Here is a 14,302-nt window from a genome sequence, read left to right on the forward strand (position 1 = left end):
AAGCACAGATCGGGCAAGGCTTACAACTATTTTTTTCAGACCACAACCAATGGACGTAGAAACAATAATCTTAGTAATAAAAAACCGCGAAACAAATGTTTTAGGAGCAGAAGGTATTGCTTTTCGTTTTATCAGAGATAGTCTAACAGCAACTGTACTTTATTTGACGGTCATTAACATCTCTCTGGTAACTGGAATTTTCCGTCGCTTTTGGGGGAAAATGGTATAGTAACACCAATTTTCAAGTCGGGGGATATAGACGATGTCAATAATTATCGCCCTATCACTATAAGCCCTATATTATCCAAAATTCTTGAAAAAAAAAATGTAGCAAATCAACTGACGAAGTTTCCTGGAGGCCAATTACCCTTTTTATCTAAAACACAACATGGGTTTTCGAAAAAGGTTATCTACTGAAAAAAGCTTTACTGCAAATTACTGATGAGATTATAATAACATAGACACAAATCAGGTAAATTTGCTCACATTATGCTTCCTTCCAAGGCTTTTGATAGTGTCAACCATGAAATTCTCCTTAACGAATTAGTAAATCATAAAATTGATACAAGAATGATATGCCATCAAAACAACAAGTACCTTTTTTTGGGGTTCCGCAAGGCTCTATTTTAGGTACGATCCTATTTATAATTTTCATAAAAGATTTATCAACAATAGCCCATAGCTGCCTTCTAGTGCAGTACGCACAGTTCTCTCATAGTGACTCAGTAAATAACTTAAATACATTAATAAGAAACACTCAACATACTCTTACACAGCAAAAAGAAAGCGTGAAAGGATTTTTTGAGTAAAAAATTATTATTGCATGTGAAGATTGATTTCAAAATGAGTAAAATAAATCTCTAATATTATCAAGGGCCTACAAAAGTAGAAGCAAAATTGTTATCTATGAGAAAACATTAATCATTTTACAGCACCCATACCCATGAATAAGACCATGAACTAGCCCGGATCTTCGGCGACCTATCTACCCGATGACTTTTAAACTGGAATTGCTTACATGACAAACATATAATATGCTTTAAATTTCTAAGCTCACTTTTTTTTTTTTTTTTTTTTTTTTTTTGCTGGTATATGGGTGAAGTTCAATTTTGACAAAGCCACAAATTGTCATATAATTTGCCAAGGGTCAGAACGCTCACCCTTACTTCATGCCCCAAGTGGCCCTCTGTCAAATTCAAGCCTTCACGTACAGGAAAACATTCATGATATTCAGTACATTTAACCGTGTACAAGTTCAGGAAATATCCATCGAGTCCACTCACTGTAGCTTTGTTCTCAATACAACTGTTCTAATTGACATGGTACATATGTTACAGTCAACCAAGTGATTGTTTTCACGTACTGTGTAGTAAACTTTATTCCTTTCATAGTAACTTTCCTTAATTAACTTGTTATATTCAACACACGAGTCTCATACATACAACTTAGAGTACTCTTGTTATTCTTATTTATCTACTTTGCTCTCCGGAAATAAGAATAAAATATTCCTAGCTGATACATACACTTAACAACTACCCCGTAATCTGGCAATTCCATCAAATAAAGCTTGATGGCAAGCAGCAACTGATCCCACATAGTTGAAGAAAAAAATATCTAACACTCGATGCAGAAATAATGGTATATGTAAACGTCTGCCACACAACTCCCAGTTCCTTTTTGCAACAACCAACAAATGCCCTGGCGTGGCTTAGAATGCCACTTTGTGTCAGACTTTACTTCTAGGATCTTCCCTCCAGTATGCCAACATTTGAAATGCATTTCATTGAGTAACAGATCATGATGAGAAGAAAAAAAGGGTCGTCAATCTACAACAATCATTGTTTTTGTCTTCCTATTATTCAGTGGCATATCTCAGTGTCGACACACCACACTATGTTGAAACGCCAGACAATGGTGTTTTGGTTAGATGACATAATGAAGTAATGAAAAGATCCAACTGCCAAAAAAGCCAAAATATACAAATAGAGAAATATAAAACAAAATATTCCTTTTTTTTTTTAATGGTTAAGCTATATCAAATAAAAACTGATAGGAAAAGGACGTCACCGTTAAAAGCCGCTGAAAAAATTACCCCTTTTATAATCTCAAACTTTTCATAATTATGTTTTTGAACAATAAATGTGCAACAAATACCATAGGTTTTATTTACTAATCGATAGTTACACAAGATCCAGTCAAGCATTCTCTCTATAAAACTTGCCTCAGAATGTATAAAGAAAACTAAATCAAAAATACAATTTTACCATTTCTGTCATTTTCTGGCTACACAACAAATATTCTGCAAAGGTCACAAGGCAGATACAAAATGCTGACAAAGAGCAATACAGTAGTTCTTTCATCCATCCACAGAGGGTAGCATCTATATAGGATGGAAATATAAAATTACTGTCTATACCATATATTATACTCATTGTTAGAAAATGTGTGTACATTTCAGTCCCCTCACCACCTTTTCCGGCTAAGAACTAATCGACTAAATGACTCGCCTGAGGCAGCATGATGGTCATCTCGGGACCAGCCATCAGCCACGATCAGGTGATCTCTCTTGCACGCCTTGCATTGATAGAACATTTCTAATATGTAACAAGTAAATTACCATGAGTATACGCAAAGAGCGCAAAAAACCTTTGTCCGATAAAAGGAGAGTGACAGAGTTAGGGACATGCAGGGAGATGGTCACAATGAGAGGTATAGTTTATTTCATTTACTCCGATTTCTTTCCCTGCTTGACTGAATTTTGTCAAAACAAACTGTTAACATAAATGAAAAATACAACAGTAGATTATGTCGAATTACGTCATGGCAGATACCAGGTCTATGGTCAACGCTTTATCACGCCATGTCTGAACGACAAAACACTACCGTGTTGATACATTATACACTATTCCATGGCTGTAAGGGAGGCAATAAGGCACAGTCCTAACATCTTCATGTACCACACCCCTCTTCCTCCACCCCCTACTACTGCTACTGCTGTTCCAGTTATTCCTGCTTCTGTCCTGTTGATCCTGCTGCTGCTCCTCTTTTTCCTTTTGCTGATGCAGAGACATCTGTTGATCCTGTTGCTGATGCAGAAACACCCGTTGATCCTGTTGCTGATGCACCTAGTGCTACTGCTTCTGCTGTTGCTGTTGTTGTTCATATTCCTCCTGCTGCTAATATTCTTGTTGCTCCTGCTGCTGCTTCTGCCATTGTAGCTGACGCTGCAGTTGCTTCTAATGCTTCTACTACTGCTGATGCTGCTCTTCTTGCTCCTGTACTGCTGCTCCTGTTAGTTCTGCTGCAACTGCTGCTGCTGCTCCTATTGTTCCTGCTGTTGCTCCAGTTGCTCCTACTGTTCCTCTTGATCCTGCTGCTGCTGCTCCTCTGTTACTCTTATTGCTCTTTCTGCTGACCCATTGATGCCGAAACTGCTGTTGTTTCTGCTATTATCTTGTTGATCCTACTGTGCATCTACTGTTCTACTGCTCCTGTTGATCCTGCTGATGCTCCCGCTGCTGGTGCCATTGCACCTGCTACTTCTGTTGCTCCTGCTGCTGCTCTCCCTGTGCTGATGTTGCTTTAGCTGCTCTGCCTCTCCTCCCCGCATTCCTCTTACGCCTCCTCTCCTACTCTCTCTCGGAAGCTGCGATATAAATAGCACAGGTAGAATGAGTAAAGCATATACTAATAATGCAGCCTGATTATTGACGAACCCATTGCATTTCCAAAACTCTAATAATTACAGGTGCAGATTACAGATACCTCTTACGGTGGCTATCAAAGATCTCGCGAAACAGTCTAATCTCAATAGGGTAAGAATTAATTTTGAGTGGGAAGAAATCTGAGGTACAGAGCTTTGCTAGGCGTTGTCGTATTTTATTTGTGCATGAATGAAATGCTAGTGTGGGTTAAGTGTTACAGCTTAAGATCGCTCTCAGGGAGATTTAGGAGGGAGAGATCCTACTGCTAAGCTGCTGGTCAGAGGGGTAGATACTCATCAGTTGCCCGGAAGCTATCTTGGTTGTCAATACTTCTATTCCATTTTCTGCTTTAGGAAACAAAGAATTTGCGAGTGGTTGCTATGAATTTCTGAGTACAGTCTATAGCATTTTTTTCAAGTCTCTGATACAGACAGAACCTCCCAACTATCCATGTCGTATACACTCGAAGGCTTAGTCATCACCACGCGAACAACACAAGGGCGAAGCGGATGCCATACGAACAAAACAAACAAGCTTGGACGAGACGCAAAAAATAGAATAACATTGCGAGGACGCGAGCGGATCCACACAAAAAATATGGTCAGAGGACAAGACACAGTTGCAAAAAATGGAAGCACCATGTGACTCAAAGTGGCCAGATAATTATGTGACAGAGGGTGACACCAAGTGATAGACCAACAGAAGCAAAAAAGAAATCACGAGTGCGAAACAACAAGCAGTTCTAATTGATCGCAATAAAGATCATAGTGAATTAGTTTGGAAACAAGAAAGGAGTTCAGGTAACAGGAAGAAAAAAATAGATAATGATAAATATAGTGTTAAAAATTTGCTGGGATATAGAAAAGTCCTGATGCGGGTATCTTTCCAATTATAAGAAATAATTAAGTGATAAACAGCAAGGGCGTGACCGGATGAGCTTCATATCGAAAAAAGACGCTTAGTGTCGGAGAATGTGGATTAGGTTTCGGAGTAGCGTCCAGTAGCCATGTTCATCTCGGTAAGCCCGTTTGAAGTATTTTAGTGCACTATCGTGATGGAACATAGTGGACATGAATCAGAAATGGAAGGCAGTAACATGGGAGTGCTATTCGGGAACATAGGTAGGATTAGGAAGTAAATGAAGATTTTTGTGAACATGTAATGAAGTAACTAGATTATCAAAATTTAACTAATGTGGTAATATTGTTTTAACATTTAATGGTTTATAAATGTACTAGACATCAAGGTCATATATCAATATAATATTTTATTAACAGTTAATGAGAATAGATAAGTTTAGTTTATAAGTGTAAGTGAATAATAAGTGCTTTCTAAGGTTGACAGCTCAGCGGAAGTGCGTTGACAATGACGAGTCCTGTCATTTTCCTACGGAGCGTAAGATTGATTTTTTTTTGTCTACCAAGTATTTGCTTTTGTCATTATTATACTTTTACTTGTTTGATGTTTGATTCATATATTCACATAGAAATACAACTTAATTTGTGTTTCTTATAATTAACCTTTTTTGTATGACTATTTTTCTTTTAGCATATATAATTCACTATTCCTTTTTATAATAATTTAACTATTTGGTTGTCTGGTGATCATGATTATTTTGTGTAATATTGATTTTGAGATACTGAATAACTCATTACTTTTATAGTGATTCCTTTTGTTTTATAGCATTGATTCATGACGATATGGCGTAGCTTTGCATATTGTTGATTTTGTTTTCAAGTTTCATGATTGATGTTGATATAATAGTGAGTCATAACGGTCTGGTTGTATTTAAAAGTCTTATCTATTTTTGTTGCACGTAAAGTTTGGTATTGTAATTTCATTATATTGCATGATAATAATCCTTAATAAATGTATTGATTTTTACAAAGATTGAACTCAAACCTTGAATTGGACTAATTAGTATTAGCATTGTCCGTCTGAAATTAGTGATTATTTTTAAAAGTTACACTATAATAAATGAGAACATTTAAACATTTATATTCTTACATAATAAGTTTTGATACTGAAGAGTATTTGATAAAATGTTGTGGAGTAGGGGGCCACAACATCCATAAAATACGTGTGTGTGGTGTGTGTGTGTGTGTGTGTGTGTGTGTGTGTGTGTGTGTGTGTGTGTGTGTGTGGTGTGTGTGTGTGTGTGTGTGTGTGGTGTGTGTGTGTGTGTGTGTGGTGTGTGGTGTGCGATAGCACTGTCATATATAAAAATCAAATGTGTGAGTGATGTGTCGCCACATTACATGCATTTTCTTTTGTAAATAATGCACGCTTGCTTTATAATTTCAGATCTGGGAGGATGCAAGCGATGAATACCTTTGCATGGGGGGCTCGCTTTTCCTCTGGGGAAGTTCCACATGACAATAAAACACTTTTGGTCCCCGCGGTGTTGGAGCCCTGTGTATCACGATCTTTTTGCTGCGGGGTTTGCTAAGGGGGAGAGAGAAGGGAAAAAACTCAAAAACAAACAAACACACACCCCCAAACACAAAAACCACACACACATAATATATATTTACATATTAATTTGTATATGTGTTGTGTGTGTGTGGTGTGTTGTGTGTGTGTGTGTGTGTGTGTGTGACTTATTTTAATATATATTATAAAATTTTATATAATTTTATATATAATAATATTATATAATATTTTATATAATATATAGTGGGACACATAAGAGAGGAGAGAGGCAAATAGTATAAATACATGGGTGTGATAAAATATATTATATATTTTAAAATATTATATATATATATATATAATTTTTTAAAATATATATATATTTAGTGGAGACACATAAAGAGAAAGAGAGGGAAAATAATACTGGAAAGAGAAAAAATCAAAAAATGAAAAAAAGAATAGTTAGAGAAAGAGGGAATATATAGGGAAAAGAAAGGAAGAAAGTGGGGCGGAGAGGGGTTTTAACAGGTAGGGAGCCCTTTAATAAAAATGGAACACACGCTAAATATAAGGGAAGGGTTCTGAGGGGGTGGCGCCCCCCGGCCAGAGGAAGCCGGGGCGGATGCCCTCCCGGTAGGGTGACGGAGGGGAAAATTTTTTACTGGGTCTTTTTTAGGGCACGGGCGGCGACTTCCACCGGGAAAAGTCAGGGAAAAGCAACGGGAAATCTCTTCTTTATATATATTATATTTTATAAAGAAGCAATGTTCCACATTTTGTTTTCCCTGACATTTTTCCCGGTGGAGAGTCCCGTCCGTCCCCAAAAAGCCAGTCAAAACGTTCGACTCCGTCCCCCTACGCAGGGATCCCCCTCCGGCTTCCTCTGCCGGGCGCCCACCACTCAGCACCTTTCCCCTTAATTGTACGTGTTTTCCATTGTTTAAGGTCCCAAAGCCTGTTAAAAACCACTCTCTCGCCCCCTTTTTTCCCTTTTCTTTCTCCCTAATTTCCCCTCTTTTCTAACTATTTTTTTCCATTCTGTTTTTTCTCTCTTTCCCCGTTTTATTTGCCCCTTTTCTTTATTGTCTCTCACTTTATATAAAATATATATATATATATAAAATTTAATAATATATATTATATATTATATATATATAATATTTTTATACAACACACAGGTTGTATACTATTTCCCTCTCTCTCTCTTTTTATGGTCCTCACTATATATAAAATTATATATTTTTAAAATATAAATATATATATAAAATAATATAAATATATATTTTTAATAAAAATTTAACACAACACACACACACACACACACACAAAACCCCCACCCACCACCATATAAAAATAATATATGTACTATATTTATGTGGTGTTGTTGTGTGTGTGGTTTTGTGTGTGTTGTATGTTGGATTTTTTTTCCCATTCTCTCCCTCCGTACCCATAAGCAGCACAAACAGTCGTGATCACGGGGCTCCAACACAGGCGGAGCCCAAAGTGCCTTGACTTGTCATGGGGGAATTTCCACAGAGGTAACAGCGAGCCCTCCATGCAACGGTATCATCGCTTGCATCCTCCCAGTATCTGAAATCTATAAAGCATAGCGTGCATTATTTACAATAGAAACTAGCATGTACATGTGCGCGACACATACACTCACACATTTGTATTTATATATATAGACAGTGCTATACGCACACACACACACACACACACACACACACACACACACACACACACACACACACACACACACACACACACACACACACACACACACACACACACACACACACACACACGTATTTTATGGATGTTGTGGCCCCTACTCCACAACATTTTATCAAATACTCTTCAGTATCAAAACTTATTATGTAAGAATAATAAATGTTTAATGTTCTCATTTATATAGTGTAACTTTTAAAAATAATCACTAATTTCAGACGGACAATGCTAATACTAATTAGTCCAATCAGGTTTGAGTTCAATCTTGTAAAAATCAATACATTTATTAACGGATTATTATCAATGCAATATAATGAAATTACAATACCAAACTTTACGTGCAACAAAAAAAGATAAGACTTTTAAATACAACCAGACCGTTATGACTCACTATTATATCAACATCAATCATGAAACTTGAAAACAAAATCAACAATATGCAAAGCTACGCCATATCGTCATGAATCAAATGCTATAAAACAAAATAGGAATCACTATAAAAGTAATGAGTTATTCAGTATCTCAAAATCAATATTACACAAAATAATCATGATCACCAGACAACCAAATAGTTAAATTATTATAAAAAGGAATAGTGAATTATATATGCTAAAAGAAAAATAGTCATACAAAAAAAGGTTAATATAACAAACCAAATTAAGTTGTATTTCTATGTGAATATATTAATTAAACATCAAGCAAGTAAAATTGATAATCATGACAAAAGCAAGTACTTGGTAGACAGAAAAAAATCAATCTTACGCTCCGTCGGAAATGACAGGACTCGTCACTGTCAACGCACTTCCGCTGAGCTGTCAACCTTAGAAAGCACTTAATTATTCACTTACACTTATAAACTAACTTATCTATTCTCATTAACTGTTAATAAAAATATTATATTGATATATGACCTTGATGTCTAGTACATTTATAAACCATTAAATGTTAAAACAATGTTACCAACATTAGTTAAATTTTGATAATCTAGTTACTTCATTACATGTTCACAAAAATCTTCATTACTTCCTAATCCTACCTATGTTCCCGAATAGCACTCCATGTTACTGCCTTCCATTTTAATTCTTGTCCACAATGTTCCATCACAATGGTGCACTAAAACGGGCTTACCGAAATGAACATGGCTACTGGACGCTACTCCGAAACCCAATCCACGTTCTCCGACTCAAAGCGTCTTTGTATTTTCGATATGAAGCTCATCCGGTCACGCCCTTGCTGGTTATCACTTAATTATTTCTTATAATTGGAAAGATACCGCATCAGGACTTTTCTATATCCCAGCAAATTTTTAACACTATATTTATCATTATCTATTTTTTTCTTCCTGTTACCTGAACTCCTTTCTTGTTTCCAAACTAATTCACTATGATCTTTATTGCGATCAATTAGAAACTGCTGGTCGTTTCGCACTCGTGATTTCTTTTTGCTTCAGTTGGTCTATCACTTGGTGTCACCCTCTGTCACATAATTATCTGGCCACTTTGAGTCACATGGTGCTTCCATTTTTGCAACTGTGTCTTGTCCTCTTGACCATATTTTTTGTGTGGAATCCGCTCGAGTCCTCGCAATGTTATTTTCTATTTTTTGCGTCTCGTCCAGCTTGTTTGTTTGTTCGTTATGGCATCCGCTTCGCCTTGTGTTGTTCGCGTGGTGATGACTAAGCCTTCGAGTGTATACGACATGGATAGTTGGGAGGTTCTGTCTGTATCAGAGACTTGAAAAAAATGCTATAGACTGTACTCAGAAATTCATAGCAACCACTCGCAAATTCTTTGTTTCCTAAAGCAGAAATGGAATAGAAGTATTGACAAACCCAAGATAGCTTCCGGGCAAACTGATGAGTATCTACCCCTTGACCAGCAGCTTAGCAGTAGGATCTCTCCCTCCTAAATCTCCCTGAGAGCGATCTTAAGCTGTAACACTTAAACCACACTAGCATTTCATTCATGCAAAATAAAATACGACAACGCCTAGCAAAGCTCTGTACCTCAGATTTCTTCCCACTCAAAATAATTCTTACCCTATTTGAGATTAGACTGTTTCGCGAGATCTTGATAGCCACCGTAAAGAGGTATCTGTAATCTGCACCTGTAATTATTAGAGTTTTGGAAATGCAATGGGTTTCGTCAATAATCAGGCTGCATATTAGTATATGCTTTATCATTCTACCTGTGCTATTATATCGCAGCTTCCGAGAGAGAGTAGGAGAGGAGGCGTAAGAGGAATGCGGGGAGGAGAGGCAGGAGCAGCTAAAGCAACATCAGCAACAGGAGGAGGAGCAGCAGCAGGAGCAACAGAAGTAGCAGGTGCAATGGCACCAGCAGCGGGAGCATCAGCAGGATCAACAGGAGCAGTAGGAACAGTAGATGCAAACAGTAGGATCAACAAGAATAATAGCAGAAACAACAGCAGTTTCGGCATCAATGGGGTCAGCAGAAAGAGCAATAAGAGTAACAGAGGAGCAGCAGCAGCAGGATCAAGAGGAACAGTAGGAGCAACTGGAGCAACAGCAGGAACAATAGAGCAGCAGCAGCAGTTGCAGCAGAACTAACAGGAGCAGCAGTAGCAGGAGCAAGAAGAGCAGCATCAGCAGTAGTAGAAGCAGTAGAAGCAACTGCAGCGTCAGCTACAATAGCAGAAGCAGCAGCAGGAGCAACAAGAATATTAGCAGCAGGAGGAATATGAACAACAACAGCAACAGCAGAAGCAGTAGCACTAGGTGCATCAGCAACAGGATCAACGGGTGTTTCTGCATCAGCAACAGGATCAACAGATGTCTCTGCATCAGCAAAAGGAAAAAGAGGAGCAGCAGCAGGATCAAACAGGACAGAAGCAGGAATAACTGGAACAGCAGTAGCAGTAGTAGGGGGTGGAGGAAGAAGGGGTGTGGTACATGAAGATGTTAAGGACTGTGCCTTATTGCCTCCCTTACAGCCATGGAATAGTGTATAATGTATCAACACGGTAGTGTTTGTCGTTCAGACATGGCGTGATAAAGCGTTGACCATAGACTGGTATCTGCCATGACGTAATTCGACATAATCTACTGTTGTATTTTTCATTTATGTTAACAGTTGTTTTGACAAAATTCAGTCAAGCAGGGAAAGAAATCGGAGTAAATGAAATAAACTATACCTCTCATTGTGACCATCTCCCTGCATGTCCTAACTCTGTCACTCTCCTTTTATCGGACAAAGGTTTTTTGCGCTCTTTGCGTAATACTCATGGTAATTTACTTGTTACATATTAGAAATGTTCTATCAATGCAAGGCGTGCAAGAGAGATCACCTGATCGTGGCTGATGGCTGGTCCGAGATGACCATCAGCTGCCTCAGGCGAGTCATTTAGTCGATTAGTTCTTAGCCGGAAAAGGTGGTGAGGGGACTGAAATGTACACACATTTTTAACAATGAGTATAATATATGGTATAGACAGTAATTTTATATTTCCATCCTATATAGATGCTACCCTCTGTGGATGGATGAAAGAACTACTGTATTGCTCTTTGTCAGCATTTTGTATCTGCTTGTGACCTTTGCAGAATATTTGTTGGTGTAGCCAGAAAATGACAGAAATGGTAAAATTGTATTTTGATTTAGTTTTCTTTATACATTCTGAGGCAAAGTTTATAGAGAGAATGCTTGACTGGATCTTGTGTAACTATCGATTAGTAAATAAAACCTATGGGTATTGTTGCACATTTATTGTCAAAACATAATTATGAAAAGTTTGAGATTATAAAAGGGTAATTTTTTCAGCGGCTTTTAACGGTGACGTCCTTTTCCTATCAGTTTTATTTGATATAGCTTAACCATTAAAAAAAAAAAGGAATATTTTGTTTTATATTTCTCTATTTGTATATTTGGCTTTTTTGGCAGTTGGATCTTTTCATTACTTCATTATGTCATCTAACCAAAACACCATTGTTGGCGTTTCAACATAGTGTGGTGTCGACACTGAGATAGCCACTGAATAATAGGAAGACAAAAACAATGATTGTTGTAGATTGACGACCCTTTTTTTCTTCTCATCATGATCTGTACTCAATGAAAATGCATTTCAAATGTTGGCATACTGGAGGGAAGATCCTAGAAGTAAAGTCTGACACAAAGTTGGCATTCTAAGCCACGCCAGGGCATTGTTGGTTTGTTGCAAAAAGGAAACTGGGAGTTGTGTGGCAGACGTTTACATATACCATTATTTCTGCATCGAGTGTTAGATATTTTTTTCTTCAACTATGTGGGATCAGTTGCTGCTTGCCATCAAGCTTTATTTGATGGAATTGCCAGATTACGGGGTAGTTGTTAAGTGTATGTATCAGCTAGGAATATTTTTATTTCTATTTCCGGAGAGCAAAGTAGATAAATAAGAATAACAAGAGTACTCTAAGTTGTATGTATGAGACTCGTGTGTTGAATATAACAAGTTAATTAAGGAAAGTTACTATGAAAGGAATAAAGTTTACTACACAGTACGTGAAAACAATCACTTGGTTGACTGTAACATATGGTACCCATGTCAATTAGAACAGTTTGTATTGAGGAACAAAGCTACAGTGATGTGGACTCGAGGATATTTCCTGAACTTGTACACGGTTAAATGTACTGAATATTCATGAATGTTTTCCTGTACGTGAAGGCTTGAATTTGACAGAGGGCCACTTGGGGCATGAAGTAAGGGTGAGCGTTCTGACCCTTGGCAAATTATATGACAATTTGTGGCTTTGTAAAAATTGAACTTCACCCATATACCATGCAAAAAAAAAAAAAAAAAAAAAAAAAGTGAGCTTAGAAATTTAAAGCATATTATATGTTTGTCATGTAAGCAATTCCAGTTTAAAGTCATCGGGTAGATAGGTCGCCGAGAACCGGGCGAGTTAATGGTCTTATTAATGGGTATGGGTGCTGTAAAATGATTAATGTTTTCTCATAGATAACAATTTTGCTTCTACTTGTAGGCCTTGATAATATTAGAGATTTATTTTACTCATTTGAAATCAATCTTCACATGCAATAATAATTTTTTTACTCAAAAAATCCTTTCACGCTTTCTTTTGCTTGTGTAAGAGTATGTTGAGTGTTTCTTATTAATGTATTTAAGTTATTTACTGAGTCACTATGAAGAAACTGTGCGTACTGCACTAGAAGGCAGCTATGGGCTATTGTTGATAAATCTTTTATGAAAATTATAAATAGGATCGTACCTAAAATAGAGCCTTGCGGAACACAAAAAAGGTACTTGTTGTTTTGATGGCATATCATTCTTGTATCAATTTTATGATTTACTAATTCGTAAGGAGAATTTCATGGTTGACACTATCAAAAGCCTTGGAAAGGAAGCATAATGTGAGCAAATTTACCTGATTTGTGTCTATGTATTATAAATCTCATCAGTAATTGCAGTAAAGCTGTTTCAGTAGATAACCTTTTTCGAAAAACCATGTTTGTTTTAGATAATAAGGTAATTGGCCTCCAGGAAACTTGTCAGTTGATTTGCAACATTTTTTTCAAGAATTTGGATAATATAGGGCGTATAGTGATAGGGCGATAATTATTGACATCGTCTATATCCCCCGACTTGAAAATTGGTGTTACTATCCATGTTTCCAAAGCGACGGAAAAATTCCAGTTACCAGAGAGATGTTAATGACCGTCAATAAAGTACAGTTGCTGTTAGACTATCTCTGATAAAACGCAAAGCAATACCTTCTGCTCCTACAACATTTGTTTCGCGGTGTTTTATACTAAGATATTGTTTCTACGTCCATTGGTTGTGGTCTAAAAAAAATAGTTGTAAGCCTTGCCCGATCTGTGCTTTGTTGTAACGCAAAAAGCAATAGTTGCTAATAAGTTAGTTTCCAATTTTGAAAAAAAGTCATTCAATGATCACTAGTGTTTCAACACTTTTCCATGTTTTATTAGAGTTGTCCTTATATTCTGTGAATTATTTCTGAAATAATTTCTTTTTGCACGTTGAATTGACAATTTTACAATTTTTTTTCACTTTATAATCTACCTGAAGGGCGGCCTCATATCTGTTACTTTTAAGAGCTTGGTGGGCATTGTTTCTATCGCTAATGGCTCTCTTGATGTCATTTATCCACGGATCAGGGGAACGTCTGACGGTTCGTGTTACATAGGGAGCCAGCGAATCAATGCTGCTTTTAATAGCTTCCGTGAGGATAGTTGCTTGTTGTTTACATTAGCTCTCAGTGAAATAGTTGACAGAGTCATTTCTTTAGACAAGATAAGCTGCAGAAAGATTGAAGGTCATAGTCTTTGAAATCGCGAAAAGATTTTATTACTGGTGGTCGCTTTGTTTTCTTTATATTTAACGTCATTGTGATAAGTTTTATGGTCAGCAGCACGACACGGGAAGACATCAGAGTGAAGAATGATGTCTAATCGTTAGTTATTATTAAATCTAACAGAGAAGAG

The 14,302-nt window shown here is 37.0% G+C and overlaps 1 protein-coding gene across 1 annotated transcript; it reads left to right on the top strand.

Annotated features, from left to right (window-relative positions):
* Window positions 1–2,618: 2,618 nt before the first annotated feature.
* On the top strand, window positions 2,619–3,415 carry LOC119569374. Its single transcript, XM_037917564.1, has 2 exons — window positions 2,619–2,709; window positions 3,066–3,415. The coding sequence occupies exons 1-2, from the start codon at window positions 2,619–2,621 to the stop codon at window positions 3,413–3,415; spliced, it is 441 nt and encodes a 146-aa protein (XP_037773492.1).
* Window positions 3,416–14,302: the final 10,887 nt, after the last annotated feature.

This window comes from Penaeus monodon, unplaced genomic scaffold (assembly GCF_015228065.2).
Source record: "Penaeus monodon isolate SGIC_2016 unplaced genomic scaffold, NSTDA_Pmon_1 PmonScaffold_1463, whole genome shotgun sequence".
Taxonomy (NCBI): Eukaryota; Metazoa; Arthropoda; class Malacostraca; order Decapoda; family Penaeidae; genus Penaeus; species Penaeus monodon.